This window comes from Corvus kubaryi, unplaced genomic scaffold, assembly GCF_017639235.1.
Source record: "Corvus kubaryi isolate FWS band 111438036 unplaced genomic scaffold, C.kubaryi_AGA036_p1.0 37392, whole genome shotgun sequence".
Taxonomy (NCBI): domain Eukaryota; kingdom Metazoa; phylum Chordata; class Aves; order Passeriformes; family Corvidae; genus Corvus; species Corvus kubaryi.
In genome coordinates this window covers 496,548-517,406 of record NW_024581131.1, presented here as the reverse complement: position 1 = coordinate 517,406, position 20,859 = coordinate 496,548, and the positions used below count along the sequence as shown (strand labels likewise).

The 20,859-nt window shown below is 42.4% G+C and overlaps 1 protein-coding gene across 1 annotated transcript; it reads left to right on the top strand.

The window, feature by feature from the left end:
• On the top strand, positions 1–10,356 carry WEE1 (WEE1 G2 checkpoint kinase). The gene is made up of 11 exons (XM_042038617.1): positions 1–584; positions 2,620–2,828; positions 3,326–3,392; positions 3,476–3,648; positions 4,499–4,620; positions 5,209–5,355; positions 5,747–5,842; positions 5,924–6,009; positions 6,105–6,275; positions 6,368–6,513; positions 8,988–10,356. Exons 1-11 carry the CDS (start codon positions 18–20, stop codon positions 9,136–9,138), a joined length of 1,935 nt encoding a protein of 644 aa, XP_041894551.1. The 5' UTR covers positions 1–17; the 3' UTR covers positions 9,139–10,356.
• The last annotated feature ends 10,503 nt before the right edge of the window (positions 10,357–20,859 follow it).

Genomic DNA, 20,859 nt, shown 5'->3' with positions numbered 1-20,859 from the left:
CGGGCGGAGCGGCCGCCATGAGCTTCCTCAGCCTGCAGCGGGCCGCGCCGCCGCGGCGCGTCTCGGCCCGGCGGGCGGCGGCCCCGATCCGGCAGAAGCTGCTGTTCCTGAGCGGCCACAGCGACTGCGAGGAGGAGGAAGAAGAGGAGGAGGAGGAAGGCTGCGGCAGCAGCAGCGCCAACAGCACCGGCGAGGACTCGGCGTTCCAGGAGGCGGACTCGCCGCTCTCGGCCGCGCGCACCCCGGCGCGGAGCGACCCGCCCCTGCTGGAGGAGGAGGAGGAGGAGGAGATGGAGCCGGCGGCGGCACCGCTGCCGGACGAGGGGGACTCATGGGAGGAGGAGGGCTTCGGCTCCTCGCCGGTCAAGTCGCCCGGAGCCTATTTCCTGCTCGACTCGCCCTCGCCGCTGGCCCCGCACAAGGGCCGGCGCTGCTGCGAGCGCTCCCCGCCGCACTCGGCGGCCGGCGGGTATCTTGGGGCGCGGGGCGAGGAGCCCGGCTCGCCGCTGCCCGACTACCCGGGCACGCCGCCGCACAAGACCCTGCGCAAGCTGCGGCTGTTCGACACGCCGCACACGCCCAAGGTGAGCCCGGGGCGGGGTCGGGCCCGGCCGGTCCGTTATGTAACGGCGGGGGCGCCGCTCGGGACCGCGCCGGGGGCTCCGGGCGGGGCGGGGCGGGGCCGGGCGGCGCCGCCTCCCGGCGGGCACGGGGCAAGCCGCTTACTTATATATTAATCGTATATAAAGAAAAAAGTTTTCTGGGTTCTGCAGTGTTTTGTGGAAAATATATTTGAAAAGTGCGAGCGTAGAGTATTAAAGCTCCTAAAGTAACTGCTTGAGTGTCGAGTGGGCGTTGGTAGGGGCGTAGCTAGAAAGTTAAAGCTCGACTTGGAGGTTGCTCCTGCGCGTCTCTCGGTGAACTGGCATGTCCTTAGAGGAGTTTCTTCATAGGAAGCGTGATTAGATACCGGAATGGAGTGCCCAGGGAGGTGGTGGAGTCACCGTCCCTGGAGGTGTTTAAAGGAGAGACTGGACCTGGCCCTCAGTGCCGTGGTGTTGGGTCATTGGCTGGGCTCGATGATCTCAGAGGGCTTTTCCAGCCTCATGGATTCTGTGATCCTGTCGTGTTGGGGTAGTGCTGTCGTAGTGCTGTGTGCTAGCGCTGGTTCAGTGTCTGCACTCCTGCGTCGAATGTAAAAGGGTGCTTGAGTAGCCGATGCTGTTAAACTGATGGATTCCAAAGCTTAGAGGGATAGATGGGTAGCTCTTAACTCTGTCAATAACAGACTTTTGGAAGGCATTTCAACTTTTGAACTCGACGCTGTGTAAAACCCCGTATAGTGAATTTAAATCTAGGGATAATTGGCTTCCTTTCTTCATTACTTTTCATATAGCCCTTTAGAAGTAATCCTGGGATAATCCCCGGGGATAATCTCCCAGGAGTCTATAGACTATAGATGGAAAACAACTGACTTAAGGTGCGAGGAAGGCAACCTTGTTAATTGGTTTTCTACAGCTTCCATCTCCAGTGAGGTTTCAGTTGTAGAAATCAGTGGTACAAGTTTGGAAAAGGTAAAATTGGTGATGATTTTATACCTTCTCAGGAGCAGACGCTTCAGAGATGCAAAAGTTTTTTGGAATGTGACACTAAAACAAGTTCTTAACACAGCAGTTCAGTGGGATTCTTAAATTAGGTGCCCAGATTCTACATAGGTTATCTTGGAAAGGTTATCTTTGGAAGAATCAGTCGGTTCAGGTATCCAGTGCAAGTACAGAAATGTGTCCTGAGATGCACAGGTCTTCATCTAGTGCAGATTCAAGGATTGCTCTTGAGATTCCTATGTACTGAGCATTCTTCCCTTTGGTGGTTTGGGCTTTAGTCCTGTCAAATCTTTATTTTGACGGCTGTTGTTAGGATAAGATGATACTCCTGCTTGTGATCCAGTCATCGGCATCCTCACCAGGGTGGAGGAAATTCAGGTGCAGACTTCCCAGGGTAGCTGGGAGAGGTTTCATCGTGTGCCTGGAAAATTTGCCTGGTCTGGCAAATTACCACCCAGAAGATCAGTTTTGGATCTGCACTGACAGTGCAGCCATGCTGTCAATTCTTGAACAATTTTTTGTAGGCTCAGGAAGATGCACCCGTGCATCAGTATTAAATGTTGCATTTGCTAATTTCTTAAGATTGTCACCTAAATTTGTAGAAACTAAAGATCATTTCATATCTGATCTAACTTCCTCTTCATGCATTCGAAAATCAGAGTGATACAGTACAGGATCATCCTCAAGTTTCATCTGTGTCCATTTAATGGACAAAGATTTGTCAAAGAAGTTTAGGTGATGAAATGATTAAAGACAGAAAAGGATTACTCTCATCATCATCTTTCCTCTCTTTTAAAAATAATTTTAATACTTGTTTGCTTGAACTGTTTCTGTGTAGAGTACAAAGCATGGTAGTTTCTTAGAAATTGTTTTTGATGGAAATGCAGGTATTTGAACAACTGATGCTAACTTTATTAGACAATGTTGTAATGATGGCTTCAGGCATGACCTGACTGTTTTATGTCTAAGGCAATATCAAGGCTATAAATGTATTTTTTTTTCTTTTTAAATGCAGAGTTTGCTTTCTAAAGCACAAGGTTTAGGCTCCAGCTCAGTCAAACTTCGAGGGGGCTCGCTGTTCATGAATGTTGGGAAGTCAGAGAAGCAAGAAGAAGATTTTAGACAAACACCTCATGTGAACATCAATCCCTTCACTCCTGATTCCATGTTCCTTCACAACTCTGAAGGCAAATGTCGTAGGAGGAAGAGGATACACTGGAATGAGTGAGTGACTTGTAGCTTCCTTTGTTAAGCTTGTATTTAGAATTACTTTTGGCTGCAAAAATTTTGTTACACATTGCTTCTAAGAAAGTATTTTTGCTTGCAGATTGTTAGCAATGTATAATGCAGCTCTTAAAGTATGTGCTTTGAGATGCATGATATAATGAAATAATCATTTAGCACTAGATCTTTTGATTAGTGTACAGAGAGGATAGACTAGGCTGTGTCCTGGTCTTTTTCCCCTCATAGAATGGGCCATGCACACAGTCTTTCCTTGAGGAGGAAAAAAATGCATTAAATACTAGTGTGAAACATGACGAAAGAAATGACAAAGATATTGGCATGGCAATTTTATGGGTTTGTGTTTACAGATGTCTAGTGTTCAATTAGCTAACTAAAATTAGGTACAATAGGAGAACTAGATTTCAGAAAAATTCAACAGCTTCTGGGCTTCAGATTTAAGTTTATTTAAACCATGTTATTTCTGGTGTGAATTTCAGCTCTTGTGGAGAGGACATGGAACCAAGTGATGGAGAGCCTGAAGAGGAGACCATGAGACCTGCTAAGGTACTTCATCTTTAAGCCTTGATACTAATTTTAGAAGTTTGTGTATCTGCAGATCTAAATATTTTCCTTGGTAATCTTTTCAGAGGATAACAATAACAGAAAGTAACATGAAGTCGCGGTATGCAACCGAATTCCATGAGCTGGAGAAGATTGGATCTGGTGAATTCGGTTCTGTGTTTAAATGTGTGAAGAGGTTGGATGGCTGCATCTATGCAATAAAGAGATCCAAGAAACCCTTGGCTGGCTCAGTGGACGAGTGAGTATCTCCTGCTCTTAAAGCTTAAAAGTCTTCTCTTGGTGTTTCTTTGCATGGCTCTTGGTGTCTAGAGAAGGCATTTAAGAGAAAAGTATAAAACAAACATGAATTAAATATAAAACAGATAGTTTTGAAGCCACTTCACTTTTATTCTTCCCCACTCACCCCCCCAGATACCCTCCAGTACTGTGGATAAAAGGCTCTCTCCTGCCAGATGTTTGTCCCACTATTCTGTGTGGAACCAGATTGTTCTCAAAGTGAGAAATGCTTCCTTGCAAAGGTGATTCTTTGAGAGATAAAAGGAAGGCACTGTTCCCAACTAAGTCCTCATCCTTGTCAGCTTGAGTGACATGCAGATGAGTTTAAGTCACTTAAGGAGTATTTTTTGGCGTTTGTGAATGAGCGTGTGAGGCAGGACTTTTCCCCACACTGTTCAAATAGTTATGATATAAAACTCCACAAGTCTGAGTTGCACAAAATTGCGTACCACACGAGAAGTTAGGTATGTTGAGTTCAGTCAAGCTCTTGGCTTGTGATCACTTTTATTTTTTCCCTGAAACTTCAGTGATGCTTCTCAAAGCTTGCTATTGCTACTTGGCAAGTGTGTAATGGAAGTGGCAGCTCCCTCAAGAGCTATCCACACCAAACTCTGGTTTTTTGATGTCCCATATACTAAGCCTTTTAATATAATGTAAATTATTTTAGCTGTTTGGATAGAAGTACAAATCCACTTTACAGTGCCACAGAATGGAATAGGAAGATTTTTATTAGAAATACTTATTGTAATAAGAATTTGTACTAATTTCACCTCACAATATGCACATGTGCTGTTGTTTTTTGTGACTAACAGGCAGAATGCTTTGAGAGAGGTCTATGCACATGCAGTTCTGGGACAGCATTCTCATGTAGTGAGGTACTACTCTGCATGGGCAGAAGATGATCACATGCTTATACAGAATGAATACTGCAATGGTAAGTAAAGATGGCATACAGGTATCTACAAGTTCTTGATACTAGTTAAGAATTGATTACCCTACTCATAGCTCATGCTGTCTTCCTCTCAAGTGTCTGCTATTCCTTTCTATTGGAAAAGGCATATCAGATGGATTAAGCAAAAACTGTACAAAGTTGCCGACCAAGTCATGCATGTTCAAGCATACTGGAAGTACAGTGAGCCGTTTGTGAGCAGCAGAACTGTTCTTTCTTCTGTACAATACTACAAGCTGGAATAGAGAAAATGGTTAGAACTTCCATTAAAAAGGGAGATTAAACCTGATTTATGAAGCATTTTGCTGTTGTTGATGCCCTGACAGAGATTTGGAAGACAGAAAGAGCTCTTTCCCTTGTGTTGATATCCTGTTAATTTGTGTGGTAACTACAGCAGAAAAGAATTTTATTATATTATTATATGGCTAAAAAAGAGAGGATACAGCACTATATTTTACACTTTCTGTATATTGCCAGCAAGTTGTGATGTATTCTCTTCATTTTGGAACCTAGTTGTCGTTACTTTGTCAACTGATGTAAAAAAATAACTTGTTCTCGTTAATGTTGTTTTAGGTGGCAGTTTAGCAGATGCCATAAGTGAAAATTACAGGAATATGCGTTATTTTTCTGAACCAGAACTGAAGGATCTGCTGCTTCAAGTGGCTCGAGGTTTAAAGTACATTCATTCAATGTCCCTGGTACACATGGATATCAAACCTAGTAAGTTTTTAGCTGCTTTACTCTGTATTGACAACTTGCTCAGTTCATTTAATCTGCTGTAGAAAAATGAACAGTTAGCCACACCTTACTAACTGTAAATTCTTCCCTGAAGTTCTGAATAGGAGCACAAAGATGTCAGTTATAAAATTGGCCAGCAGACCTAAACTGTTGAATTTATCTTGGGTCCTTTTTGTGTAATTGACTCTGCTTGCATAACACTTGGCTGCCTTCCCAGCAGAGGGGCCGCAGCAAGTCAGTTATAGTTTCTCACTCTTTGAACAGGGTATATATACAAATAAAACTTCTGTGTGGCTAAAGCAAACTGTAGTGAAACTAGGTCAAGTAGAAATTGTACACATATGTTTCTTTTAACAATTCTACTCTTTTTCAGGTAATATTTTCATATCTAGAACATCAGTCCCTAGTATAACGTCAGAGGAAGGCGATGATGATGACTGGTCATCTGATAGAGTCATATTTAAAATAGGTGAGAAACAACACACTTGTGCTCAAAAGAATTGCATCATCTTGTTGTCTTCAGAAAAGTAACTTTCTTTTCTCCTTGCAGGTGACCTGGGCCATGTAACTCGAGTCTCTAGTCCTCAGGTGGAGGAAGGTGACAGCCGTTTCCTTGCGAATGAAGTCCTACAAGAGGTAACTGTTCTGTTTATGGGAAACAGTGTTGTTAGGCCTGCCTGCTGTTTCCTTTAGAAAAAATGATTGTTAATTTTTTCTTTTTTCTTTTCAAGAACTACACTCACTTGCCGAAAGCAGATATTTTTGCTCTTGCTCTGACTGTTGTCTGTGCTGCTGGGGCTGAACCACTTCCAACTAATGGGGACCAATGGCATGAAATTCGGCAAGGAAAACTACCTAGACTACCACAAGTGCTTTCTCAAGAGCTACTAGACTTACTAAAAGTAAGAATTATTGTACGAGTGGCTAGCTGATAAGTGTAATTTATTGTGTTGTTGGCCTTAAACAAGGATGTCTTGTTTTCTTTATTCCCAAGGTTATGATTAATCCCGATCCTGAGAAAAGGCCTTCAGCTGTGGCACTGGTCAAGCATTCAGTGCTTCTCTCCGCTGCAAAAAAGAGCGCGGAGCAGCTCCGGATAGAGCTGAATGCTGAAAAATTCAAGAACTCGCTCTTGCAGAAGTAAGTAGGTCCTTGGGGTCCTTCAATAAGGACTTCATTTCTAATAGGTTCTCACCTGACAGAGAAGTGATGATAAAACAGGAGTGTCCTTGTTTGTGTGTGAGATCCACAAATCTGTATGCGTGTACAGACCTGAGAGTACAAAGTGGGTCATGGAACTTTAAAAGGAACTTTCTCCACAGAAAGAACTGCTTGAATACTCTAAGGGAATCTCAACAGCACTGTTAGTATTCAAGGCATACAAAACATTATGATTTTAAACAAATGTTTCAGGATAGTGCACGCTTCCATGACAGATATAGCCTAACTTACATCTGTATGTTTTGAGTCTGTTTTCCTAGGTCATTTGTACATTGAAACATGTTGGAAAACATTACTTAAATGACCTATTTTGGACTTAAATGGCACATCAGGAATGTTACTGGACTAATTTGACCAGTACACAGCAGTGTTATTGGGTTACCAGAGAACCATTTGCATCAGGAGGCCATTTTGTCCTACTGCTTGCTCAAACATTCATCTTAACTGAATTAAAGCTTAGAAGAAGAGATTCCCTTCAGGAAAGTCTGATTTCTGCTTAAGTTTCAGGGAAAGAGTTCATAAATTATTAAGCAGCCATCTGACTCTTTCACTACAGTTATTTGTGCATGTGTTATGCATAACAGGCAGGCATTTATGAGGGAATGTAAAGCACTAATTTATTTCTGAGTGGTTTGTCTTGAATGAAGGTGTTAATTTCATGTTCAGGTTTGCTCCATTGTTAGCTGCTTATCTTGCCATTGCTAGTCTGACCACAGACAGATGTACTAGATTAGATGCTTATCTTTATAATATTATGAATTACATTGAAAGAATCATCAGACAGTTTGTACAGGTTGTGACAGAGCAGATTTGCTGAGGTAAGTTGCTTGCTTTTATAAAGACAACATATTTGTGTATCACTTGAAAGAGACTACTGGCAAAGCTAGTGTTTCGGGAAGAGTCCTCCTGGCCTGGCAACAAGAAGGATACATCCTTATAAATCCAAAAATTATTTTAAAAGTACACTTAGCCACAGTAATTTTTAATGTTGTGTGGCATAGTGTTCCATGAAATACCTCAGGTATTATTTGATGGGGGGAGAGGGGTTTTTTTATTTTGGGTTTGTTTTTTTTCTTAAATTTCTGCATTTGAACCATTTAAAATACCACTTTCATGCCTAAGTCATCTTCAGTGAAAAGAATCCTTTTAAGGCAACTCAGCTTTTCTGCTGTATTGTCTGTCCTCTTCAGAGGAAGGAAGAATTCAAGATTTCTAGGCAAGAATTCAAGACTTCTAGGGAAGAGTGGAAGGATATTGTAAAACTTAATTTCCTGGTAATGGTGTGGTGGTTGGGTGAGCACACGTGCATTTGTGACATTCACAGGGAAGAGGACTAAAAATTGGTTGCTTTCTCTTGCAGTGAACTGCACAGTGATAATGTGGGGGTGATTAGATGGGGCACGGGTGTTAATAATGCTTTGGCTTACTAGAATGGGAATTGCTTATTAAACTAAAACATGTAGCTTAAAATTGAATACACCTACACCAATATGCAGCAAGCTTGTAAAATCTGATTTTGCTTTGCACCCAGATGTTGAAGTGAGATTACAAATACTAGCTCTTAAAGCAGAGAAGGTTCTTTGATGGATAGTTTGAGATAGTGGAAGGAAGAGAGTATGAGGGAAGGCCTCAGCTTAGCCATATGTCAGTATTTGAGGAAAGGAGAAAAGCAATGTGCAGGGAAACCCTTTATAAAGATAGCTGTGCTCTTTAGTTGGACTATTTTATAGTTTTATCCTGAGTTTGATTTAACTTTGTCCTCAGACTGGGTACTGGTAATTGGTCTGAAACAGAACAGACAGGCACGATGGCCTGTGCTACCTTCAGTGACTCTGCCTTGCAGGCTCCCATTTTTGTTAGGCACAAAACATGGAGGGCGGTGATAAGCTGTTGATGTGGGTATGCAAAAGGGAAAGGAGGCTTCATGAGTCATCTGTTTCCAGTTTCCTACACCTGTGTTCATCTAAATCTCTGTTTAAGTCTCCCACAGAAGATCAGGTGTGGCTGAATATGCTTCCTTTGGGCAAACCTCAGTAATGAGCTCTGACTTAACACGTGCCTTGAGCTAGCAGGTAAAAGCGCCCTACTGTGCCCTGGTAATTGAAGTATTGAGCTGCATGTAACAGGCTGGATTTCAGAATCTGAGTTGTGTGAATTTTTCACTTCCTTCCCTTGCTTTTCAAAAGAAAGAACATCTAGACAAGTAATGAGCCTCCCACCTCTGCCCTCTGGGTTGGAAACAGGTGGATGCAAATCATAACAGTCTCAGTGTGACCTAAAATTGACCTAAACTCTTGAGTGGTGACCCGCTGTAGTTGGTTTGCTGTCTCTTGCTGTGATCAGCCTGTATCCTTGTGGGTACTGCTGGGAGTGACACTGTCCCTGTGTTGCAGAGAGCTGAAGAAGGCCCAGATGGCGAAGGCTGCGGCCGAGGAACGGGCGCTGTTCACTGACAGAATGACCACGAGATCGACAACGCAGAACCGACCATCCCGGCTCGTGGGGAAGAAGATGAACCGCTCCATGAGTCTCACCATATACTGACCATGGAGTCTGGAGGAACTGCAGAGATGGCCTAGCTTCTCTGCTGGACCGGAGCCTAAGGAATTAAAGGAAGCCTTCGATTCCTGGTTTCTTGTCTGTGATCAGTATCACCAGTTTTACAGCTGTTGCTTCTGGGTTTTCACTTGTACTCTATGGCTGATTCTGTATTAACCATTTGAGTTAGTGGACTTGGTTACTCTCCTGTCTGTAGCGGATCCTGGATGTTATTCCATAAGTCTTTCGGTTACACTGTTAGATGTTACGTTGTCCCAGGGTTAACCACTATAGTGGTGTGCTGCTTTGTAGTGTTACAGCATTGTAATAAGAAGCAATATCCCTAATCTTTTAAGAAGGAGGGAGGGGGCCTTACTTTGATAGTTAGGGGTTTTTTTTTGGAGCAGAGGGGGAATAAAGTTTGAAAGACAGGCTTTAAGGCCACCTACAGTCAATGTACCTGATGTCAGGTAGACTTTTGTTGTGAATTTTATTTGTGTATTCAACTGGGAGCACTTTGTAGGCATTGCATAAACCACAGCTTAGGAACCTGTGGAATTAAGTGCCATGTGGAACTGCTGCTATTTTTAGTTCAACGTCCTTGCTGTAAACTGTAGCATTAAAACAATCATTATTGTGTTAATAGGCTTCTTGTCAAAGCAATTAAGTGAAACAAATGTAAGCTGCATTTTAGTGAAGGCAGCATTTTTCTCTCAAAGCTAGTGCATTGTGAAAAAATGCACCAATTTAATATTTGGACTCTGTATTAGTGTAGTGCAATTGTTAATGTCTTTGCTATTGATGTTTTGTTCTTCTTTCTAATAAGGTTCTCTGAATGTTCATATTTTCTTCAGTTGCCCATTCTTGAGGCTATTGTATGTTCGGTTTTTTTTATGTTGGAATACTTGTAAATAGTTGTTTAGTATGTTCAGGTTGTTTTTCATTGTTTATGTACATAAGTTTGATTATGCTTATAGTGTACTATACTGAAACTGCAGTCTGGGATGCCAACAGACACAGCTTAACTATTCAGTTTGAAGTTCCAAAATGTGGAACAGAATGTGGCCATGGAACCGGTGCTGATCTTGAACCTAGGCTGACAGAACTGTTGTAATTAATGGCTTGTCTCTTCATTTTACTTAAAACAATGTTTCCCTTTTGTGCTCTATTTGTTCTTACTAGTGTTGAATTTGAACATTAAAGTTTAAAGTTCTGTTTGTTTAATGTTGTCTAACGCTTATTTAACTTCGTAGTTATGGAAATAAAATACTGAGTTGGGAATATACTACGGCAAGTCCTGATGAGATCTGCTTCCCACTCATGCCTAATGCTTGTGGTTCCTTCTCATGAGAGTAGGACTGAGGTAAGACACTTGTTGATAGTTAGGAGAGAAGCATCCTAGTTGGTGTGTTGGTGTCCATAGCAGTCTGTCTCTGCAGCCTCAGGAATGGTATTGCACTGGGAAAGGTGAAACTCCTGGAAGAAGTGGAACCCCTGACTGATGGTGGAGGAATAGAAACTTACATGAGGAAAGACCTGGGTCTGAGGTAAGGAAGAAAGCTCAGGAATTGCTGAGAATGGGAAGAGAACAGTGGGAGGAGTTGGAATAGTTTCAGGAAGACAATAATGGCATGTTCTGTGGTATGGAGACAAATGTAAAGAAGAGAGACACAGTAGATGAAGGCTTAATAGATGAGTCTATTGTGGAAGTTTACCTTGTATTAGAGCTGCAGGTAACTCAGAGAAGCTGTATCTGAATTCTATGGACTCATAAAATTCAGCTTTGCAAATAGCAGAAAATAACTAAGAGTTCTCTGTTCTAGTCATATGGCAGTGAAATTCAGAGTCTTGGTGTAAGGTAACTGAATATGCAGTTATCAGTAAAAACAGATATGTTGGAATACCCTTAGGTTTTTACTTTATAAAATAGCCTTGTCTTGTTTGTGAGAGAATTTAAAACAGATGGTTTTGTTGCAGTGCTTTAATGTTCATCTACATTGAGTCTTTTCTTTAAGCATACTTCTAAACAGTCAGAAATACCAATTGGTGGGGGATTAGTGAACCTAAGCCTTTCGTCCTCTACGGTGTAAACAAATTTGTTCTACCTATTACAGTTCTGTGCTCCTGCATCGCCCATTTTCAGAGGCCTGTAACATCAGTACAGGCACTGCTGTGCAAACAAGCTGTGCTGTGGGTTTGGAGAGCTGTGCTCCTGGCTGGGTGAGGAACTGCCTGGATTGCTGGGCCCAGGGAGTGGTGGTGGATGGAGCTACATCCAATGGTGGCCAGTCACCAGTGGTGTCCCCCAGGGATTGGTGTGGGGCCCTGTTTAAATGTCTTTATCAATGATCTGGATAAGAGGACCCAGGGTTCCCTCAGTTTGCAGATGACATCAAGTTGTGCAGGAGTGTTGATCTGTTGGAGAGCAGGAAGGCTCTGCAGAGGGATCTGGACAGGCTGGATCAGTGGGCTGAGGACACAACTGCAGGAGGTTCAACAAGGCCAAGTGCCAGATCCGTCCCTTGGGTCACAACAACCCCAGGCAGTGCTACAGGCTGAGGGAGGAGTGGCTGGAAAACTGCCCAGTGGAAAAGGATGTGGGGGTGCTCTTTGACAGCAGATGAACATGAGCCAGCAGTGCCCAGGTGGCCAAAGTGGCCAATGGCATCCTGGCCTCTATCAAGAACAGCATGTCTGGCAGGACCAGGGTAGTGACTGTCCCCCTGTACTAGGCACTGGTAAGGCCACACCTTGAGTGCTGTGTCCAGTTTTGGGCCCCTCACTGCAAGAAAGACATTGAGGGGCTGGAGTGAGCCCAGAGAAGGGCAATGGAGCTGGTGGAGGGTCTGGAGCACAAGTCCTGTGAGGAGCGGCTCAGGGAGCTGGGGGTATTTGGCCTGGAGAAAAGGAGGCTCAGGAGTGACCTTATCACTTCTCTACAACTGCCTGAAGAGAGACTGTAGTCAGGTGGAAGTTGGCTTCTTCTCCCAAGTAACTAGAGATAGGACAAGAGGAAACAGCTTCAAGTTGTGCCAGGGGAGGTTTAGATAGGATATTAGGAAGCATGTCTACTCTGAAGTAGTGTCAAGCATTGGAACAGGCTGTCCAGGGAACTGGTGGTGTCACCATCCCTGGTGTTATTCAAAAGCTGTGGGGATGTGGCACTTAGGGACATGGCTGAGTGGTGGACTTGGCAGAGCTGGGTTAACAGTTGGACTCTATGATCGTAAGGATGCCTTCCAACCTAAAGAATTCAGTGGGGTCTGTTCTAGTGCTGGTCACAGGTTTTGTGTGCCATTGTAGGGGTGCCTAGCTTAAACCATGTGACTGAAGTGACTTCAGATATTTTTAACTTTTTCCTGTATGCCAAGAACAGTATTTAAAAAGGCATTTCAGGGTTTTAAAGTAGTTTATGGGAGCAGTAAGAATGATGAAATTTTATGTCAAATTTTCATGAGCCTTCCTGGTGCCAATGGTGAGGCAGTGAATCCTGGCTACAATGGTGGCTAGTGGGAAGAAGCAGAGAATTTGGGAAGTGTGTGTTAATGCTTGCCGTGAATATTCCCAGCACCAAGTGATTCATGATTCAGATGCTTACTGAGTAAGAAGTGGTATCTATTTTTACTGACATCGAAGGGGGCTTCTTTTTTTAATATGAACAATCTTACAGTAATTTTGGTGGCTTATGAATTTATTGCAAAAGCAGGACTTGGGCCAAGCTTGTCTGTAGTTCAGCAAGTTGTCTTTGCAGGTGGAAGAAGCAGCTTCTCACCTCTCGCAAAAATGTAGAGTTGGATATTAGTTGAAATTCTACCAAGAATTTGGTAGAATTCTTGGTGTAATGGGATGAGCTTCAGCACTTGAAGAGGAAAGCTTTATCTCAGTTTAAGAAGCAAGCATTGCAGTTGTGTGGCAAATGTGTTCTTCAAAATAGCTACATTTAATGTCTAACCATTCTTCTCCTGAATTCAGCTAGCTTAAATTTCCAATACAGATGTAACATAGCAGCTTACCTTATTTGATCAGACTGCATGACTTCATGGAGAACTCAAAGTGAATGTAAAAATATCTGAAAGCAGGTATTTCATATCCCCACCTCCTCTAGACTTTGTCTGCTCCTTTCTCTTCTCCATCTTCTAATGATACATTACTGGACAACACTACCTGCCTGGTCTTGCTCAGTCTTTCTGCATCTTCTGACCAAAGAGTGGGTGGTGTGATGGACTAAAGCTCTTACAGACTCAGTTTCCTGTAAAGACACGACACCATTTAACACTGAAAAATGAATTTCAAGTATCAAGGACTGATTCACTGTTTGGATAATTCATCTTGCAATTCAAACCTTTCCATTGATTGTAGAAATACTGATGGGTTTGCAGGCTAAATTATTGAATTGAATCATAAATGCTATACTTCAAAAAATCTTGAATCACATCTGGTGTTCAAATACTACATGAAATTCTGTTTCTGCCATTACTGTCAAAATATAATTAGAGGTCATCTTTGTATGTTTTTTAATTTTGTTTTTGGTAAGGTATTCCCACGCAGCAGTTCTCTAGAGTTTTTTGATGGTTTTTGTTAGGGTCATTTTTCAGTTTCCAAGTATCCTGTTGCCTATTAGTTGGAAAGGATCTAAATTGCTAAAATGTAGAACCTGAAAAGCTTACTGTCAAGTTGTTTTATTTTGGAAGTCACAGACAAGCTATACTTCCACTTAGAAATGGAGTTAGGCACTGTTTATATGTTCCAAAATAGGATTTCAATGTCACACCTTGCATTACTTTATAACATTGAAAAGTTTCATGAGTAAAAGTAGCAATAGGCACCCTGTCCTTGCTGATCTGGGGCAGGGGAACACGAGGTGTTTGACACCCTCCCAAAAGCTGGCCAGCTGGACCTTGTCTGAATGTGTTCTGTAGTCTCCAGCAACACCTGCTGGACAAAATTGTTAACTGTGCACTGAATTTTTGTCTTTGAAGTGCTTGTGTGCTGGTGGGACACTCGACCCTGATTGTTGGAAAGCATTATCTTGTTCTGCAGCAGTGACTGAGCATTCTTGCCAGCAGTAGCTCAGGTAAGTGTCTTTTAATTTGCACTCCTTTGGCTGTAGAGGCTTGGAAAAGGCACCCTCACCATGTGTCCTTATATGTTGTTTGGTATGTAAGGTATCCACGTGTTTAATAAACCTCTGTGTGTGAGACCTACAAACATCCCTGCTATAGCTGGGCTTGAGGACCCGGGTCTAAACATGGCCATCAAGAGACAAATCTGGGCTGAGCCCTCCCTCCAGTGAAGCCTGGAAGCCCTCTGAGGGAGTGCTGCCGAGCCGACCGAAGGTTCTCAGCTCCAGAAACGCGGCACAGAGAAAGTAGAAGGGAACTGGGCAGGACAGCAGTCAGGAAACAGAGGTCCCGCTTCTGTCTGAACAGTTGGAATTGGATGAAGATTCTATCTTCCCAAAGTATAATGGGATTGGGCTTGGGGAAAGGGAGGTGCCCCGAGGAGAGAATATTGCTGTGCCTAATTAAACAGGAAGCAATTTATTATTGTTTAACATGTTGCTCAGAGATCTGAGGTTGTACACGCCTCAAAATGAATTTGAGATTCTGGATAGTCTTGAAAAATCTGAAGCATTGAAGATCTTCCTTTTGCTGCTCATTTGACTCCCTTATAATACACAATAAGAGCCTTTAGCATGACATCTGAATTATCATGCTGGTCTAAACTGATGTCTGTTTGACTCAAGATGAAAGCAGACTATGTGGCCTGACTCTGATTAATGATCTTCTGTGTATCCCTAGGGTTGCTGCCAGACAAGTGGGCTAATGGACATAAAACCTGCTGCTGTTACTGAATTTACACACAGGAAGATTCTGTGTGTTCAGCCTGCATCCTGATGGAGAAGATCTTGTTCATCTATTGATTTACAGACAGCAGAAGGCACCACTAATGAAAGTATTTTAGGCAGGTGTTTCACAGGATAGGAATGGGGGGACAGGAGAAACAACTGCTATTCTCAACCTGCAGCTCTTTCCTCTTGCCTCTTTTCACTCTCATCTATGTAGGTGTTAAGATGTTCAGGGCAGAATATCCCCATATATTTTACTTATGGCTTAGCACGTGGGATTTTAAACTCCTTTTGATCTTATAGACATTGAGTCAAGGCTGGATTGATGGGCCAAGGCCACTGTATAAGGTTCAACAAGGCGAAGTGACAAGTCCTGCCCCTGGGTCACAACAACCCCAGGCAGTGCTGCAGGCTGTGGGCAGAGTGGCTGGAAAGCTGCTCAGTGGAACAGGACTTGGAGGTGCTGGTCAACAGTGGTTGAACATGAACCAGAGTGTGCCCAGGTGGCCAAGAAGGCCAATGGCATCCTGGCTTGTGTCATAAATAGTGTGGTCAGCAGGACCAGGGCAGTGGTTGTCCCTCTGTACTGGGCACTGGTGAGGCCACACCTGAAGTGCTGTGTCCAGTCCTATGAGGAGCAGCTGGGGCTCTGTAGCCTGGACAAAAAGAGGCTCAGGGGAGACCTTATTGCTCTCTACAACTGCTTAAAAGGAGGCTGTAGCCGGGGGAGGGTCAGTCTCTTCTCCCAGGTAACAGTGGTAGGACAAGAGGATATGGCCTAAAGCTGCTCCAGGAGAGGTTTAGATGGGACATTAGGAAAAATTTCTTCACTGAAAAGGTTGCTAGGCATTGGAACAGGCTGCCTAGGGAAGTGGTGGAACCACCATCCCTGGAAGTCAAAAAACATGTGGATGTGGCACTGAGGGAAATGGTTTAGTGGTGAACATGGCAGTGCTCGGTTAACAGGGGGCCCAGTGATACTGGAGGTCTTTCCCAGCCTTAAAGATTCTATGATTCTGACTGTCTTCTACATTAACCCTGCTTAAGTGGCTTTTTCCATTGCTTATTTCTCCTTCTGGTTCCCATCCCAAAAGATGGTATCAGATGGTTACTACACACACAGGATTGAATTTCTTCTTCCTCTCTGCAGGTAAGATATCTGTGGTATTCTGTTCTATGGTGAGCTCTAGAACTTGATGAGAAATACCTTATCAGCTGAAAGTGTAGAGTTAAGATGTGTGTTACCAGGGAAGAACTGAAAGGTAACCTAATGTTTTATCCCTTCATTACATTTGTTTTCTTAAGTTTAAATAAAAAGGCATGTATTGTGCACATGTGTATAAATAATAGAAAACCATAGTGAAATAGGCGTGTCTTGCTGTAATCCCTTTAAAGTTTGCTGTGGAAGTCTTAGAAGTGAATGAAAAATTCACTTTTTTTTTTAGGAGAGACTGAACTGCCATTCTGATTCAGCATCTAATGCTGCTTCCTGTTTCACCTCAAACTACTAAAGTATTTTAAAATAACAGAAAAAACAAATTCCTCAGATGGCCTGAGGATTGGGTCATGCTATAATGTCAAATATACTTACTGCTTTTTACACTCTCCCCCAATGTTTCCTTGAGATGTTTTATGACAGGAGTAGTCTATTCAGAACTAACACATTGATAATAAACACTAGCATTTGCTTCACTTTTCTCCTGAAACATTGTTGTGAAGTGGCAGATACTGGAAACACAGTTTGCTGCAAAGTTGGCTTAATGGTCTTCAATTTCGGTTTGCTTCCGTTTAGTTTTCCTGTGGAGAATGAAAACGACTGGTCTAGCCGAGGTTGGGAAGATTTTCCCTGGGCTAACAATGAGCAGAAAACTGAGTTACTGAAGTGCTGGAATTCTTTCCTTGATGTCAGTTTAACTGACTCAGTGGCATAAAACAAAATTAGTAACGGTTCAAGTGCGTAATCTTTCCTCTGGTTAGAACTTCCCTGACAAATACTTATTATTTGGCTAACAAGGAGTAATTAAGCTCCTGCAAAGAGGACCAAGAGAAAAGTGATTGACCCCTTAAGGCTGAGCCCCAGCAGGGTCTAACTAAAGCTCCTTCCTGAAACTGTGAGTCACTCTGTGAGACTGAGCCAGTTTTCCCTCCCTTCAGTCATGTTTTTAACTGTGGTGAGGAAACAAAATTAGAATAAGTGCAGATTTAAAATAAAGTTGCTGAGATCTCAGACAACTTTCAGGAAAAGCAGAAGTGTGTGAAGTTGCATCAGAACTTGCTTTTGTACCACGCAAGCAATTTAGGGTTTATGTAGTGCTATCAAGGGTTTCTTGGTTAAGTGTGATTGCTGTTAATTAATGTTTAATGGATTACATGTCAATCTTATCTTCAAAGGTTCGGAATGTAAAGTCTTTGATAAGCAAAGATCCAGACTAGCATATCAAAATAGAAGGGTTGCTTAAAATAACTCACACTTTGGGTGTGGATACACAGGATAGTCCCGTAACTTTGTCAAAGCTATTTTGGGTAAGCATAAAAAACAAAGGTTTCATTCCACAACAAGTTTGTCTGCATATGAACTTCACTTTAACTGGTTTTGCTCAGTTAGTTCAATCCTATAAAAACGGTTTTAAATATGAGTATGACTATATAAAATCATATACTAGGTTTATGCGTAACTTTTAAGTAGCCTTTTGATTAACCTACCAAGTGCTGGAGCAGCTGAGATTTGTATAAACCACTCATTTTAATGAAACATTTAAGCATGGACTGCTAACCTAGTGACCTAAATGGAACTATTTATATTCTGAGTGGAAAACAAATCCTGTTCTGGCAAAGGATGTTAGCATGTCATTTAAATCAGGAATAACAGAAGCCAGCAAAAAGAATGAAGAAAAAATGTAAGGCAGCACACAGGGTTTTAGCGGGGGGTTTTTGTGGAAGTTTTTTTTTGGTTGGTTGGTTATTTTGTTGTTGGTTGGTTGGTTTTTATGTGTGTGGGTGTGGTGGAAAGGTTTTGTTGGTCTCTACAATTTGTGGGGCATTTTGTTTTGATTTTGTTTTTCCACTCTATTGTTTTTACCAAAAATTCAAACTGCCAAAAAAAACCACTGTATGCTGTTCAAAGCAAAGATTAAGTCTGTCATTGAAGATTCATGTGTGAACTACATTAATTGCTTTTCTTCAATGACTTTTCACAGAATCTAGCTGTATTTTAATGCACTTTAATAAGGATGTTCTGATTTTACTGGTGACCTTGTGGGTGCTCAGCCACCAATTTATCTGCATATATAAAAGTTATCTCTTCCCTTCTTAAGTGGAATAGCTGTGCTCAAATTGGAGAAATGCTAATGTATTTTAAGATGGCAGATGTTTCTGTATAGTAACAGCTATAATATTAGCAAATCAGGTTCGTTAGGAAATTTAATACAAATAATTTTTGATATCAATCATATAGTTCACACTATCTGTCTCGAGGAAGGAGCATAAATAATTTTTTGTGGATTCCAAAGCCTTGAATAAATTATGGAGAAAAAGGTTAAGAAAAAAGAGGAGGGAAAAGGCTGTTAGGATGTGTTCAGTGAATAAGGCAGGTTGTGTTTGACAATTGACTGGGAGACTATAACATCTCTAAAAGGTGTTTCTGAAGAATAAAAATCACCTGAAATCTGTGGATGATTCTAGTCTCCAATTCACCACATACAGAAAACTAATCTTGTGAATTATCACCTTTGAGAATTAGAATTACTTCTTACAGTGAACTTTGCTGTCTGCTCATCTGCCCTGGTCCTGGCCAGAAGCCCGTGGTACCTGGAGGATCAGTGATCCACGCAAGTTAGGCCCATGCCTTCCCAGCTTGTGCTGAGCTGTGCTGTCTGTCCAGCTTGGCCTCCAGGCCCACGGGGGACAAATTTCCCTGGCTGATTGTCCCACAGGATTTTTTGGGCAGCTCCTACATGGTACCTGTGATGACAGTGCTGCGTGCCCTGCACTGTATCTGAAAATGGCAGCAAGGGGTTCTGGTGTGAACATCCTTTATGTTTGGCAATAGAAACAATGTACAGAGTTGTTTCCTTCTAAGAAAATCCTGTAATAGCTTGAATGACTGAAATGGTGTAACTTTTCCTGGGTAGGATCTGCGTGACATGCTGCACCTGGTTGATGCTGCACAGCCCAGGCTTCCTGAAGGCATGTAAGGTTATCTACATTGTTCTCTCCATTATAATGTTGGCTGCAATAAATGGCATTTTAAGTTACACTTCAGAATTTGAGTGCCTTTCTTACTGGAATCACAATAAACCAGCACCACCTGGTACAAAACAGTTGTCAAACTGTACCTGCCAGAACTATTTCACTTGGAGTGCTCTTTTTGTTCTGATGATGCAATTGACTGAGGACTAAAACTGGGCAAAAACTAATTTTTTCCCCTCCTGTTTATTATGTGTCTTGAGTTTGGGATCTTAATGATTCTGTGTGAAATCCATGAAAATAAAACCTTAGCGTGATCATGGGCTGTGCTCTGTGAATGACAGTCACATGCAGTGTTCAAAGCAATGTATGTGGGTTTGACACAGACAGAAAAGTGTGAGCTTTTCTATCAGTTGCAGGAAACAGTGCATGCAAGAGTCTTATTTCTCAGTCTTTGTCAGTCAGTTAAGTGTTAGAGAGTTTTGTACCTTCTGCTGCTAAGACCATGTCCATCATCCCTCACTTCTTCTCACTCATTGTCCTTTTCTGCAAAATAAGCTCACAGAGATGCTCTCAGTGGGTAGATCATATTTGGGCCTAAGGCTTCAGTGCCTTTGGGGTTTGGATCCTGGCTGTGTTGCTGACATGATTTATGGTATCTGCTGTCCAGATTGAAATGCCAAAGACATCCATCAAGTTGTACAAAAAGGCCATTCTATCCTTCCCCTCCCAAAGTTGGCCTGAAGAGGTATTTTTGGCTAAGCAGACCAACCAACACACCACTTAGCCAAAAAAATAGGGACTCCATACATGGAAAAAAAGACCCTTGAGATCACAGCACATGCATCATAAATAATAATTTGCTTTTCCTACAACATGCAGAAGAAATGATGCATAAATTTATTTTGTTTTAATAATCTCAGTTGAAGTCCTTGCATAGCTGCTGCCCTCACCAGTGCTTATTCCCAACCCACAGCATTAAAGAGGACTTAACACAAAAAACCTATACCGAACACCCAAAAACTCTCAAGAAAACTTCCAACAGCACAATTCCTTCCTCGTGAACACATTTTGTCTGGCTTCTGCTCTGGAAGTAGTGAAGAAGGAGGTTTTTTCAGCTCTCCCCCTGCACTGGGATTGCAGTGCACTCTCTCCAGCTGTGTGCAGCCTTCCTTCCAAGCTGCTTTTGGGGCAGAAATATTCCAAGAGGAAAGCTACTCTCCTCAGTGCTCACACCTACTGGGAATATTGGACCTGAGACTTTCATAAATTCTATTCACAGACTCAACTGTATTCCTGTCCTTCAAAAAACCCCAGTTTTCTGGAGGGAAGTATTTGGAAAGATAGAAAAGTATCAGGCTCACTGTTATATTCACGACAGCTTTCATTACCATGCAGTACTTGTTTTATCTATCTAATAGCACATCACAGTGACGAGACTGTTTTATTTGCTATCTCAACAGAGGTGAAAACCCTGAACAGTGTTTTAACTGTACTGAAGAGCAGCACGGTGACAAACGTTAATTTATTCATCCACGTTACAGCGAGCCATCAGAAATACACTGAAAAGGAGAAAATCCAACAAGCACTTTCCATTTAACAGTGCGCATTTTCCTATTAAGAAAAAAGGGCAGACCTGCCATAGGAGAGAAAGCTTCGGAAGGCCAGAGAACGAGACCCCGAGGCCCAGGGCA

Excerpts from the sequence above, each read along its gene's own strand:
- WEE1 (XM_042038617.1), top strand. The coding sequence starts at position 18 with ATGAGCTTCCTCAGCCTGCAGCGGGCCGCGCCGCCGCGGCGCGTCTCG. Across the intron at positions 585-2,619 it reads ACACGCCGCACACGCCCAAG|AGTTTGCTTTCTAAAGCACA; the intron begins GTGAGCCCGGGG and ends TTTTAAATGCAG. Across the intron at positions 2,829-3,325 it reads AAGAGGATACACTGGAATGA|CTCTTGTGGAGAGGACATGG; the intron begins GTGAGTGACTTG and ends TGTGAATTTCAG.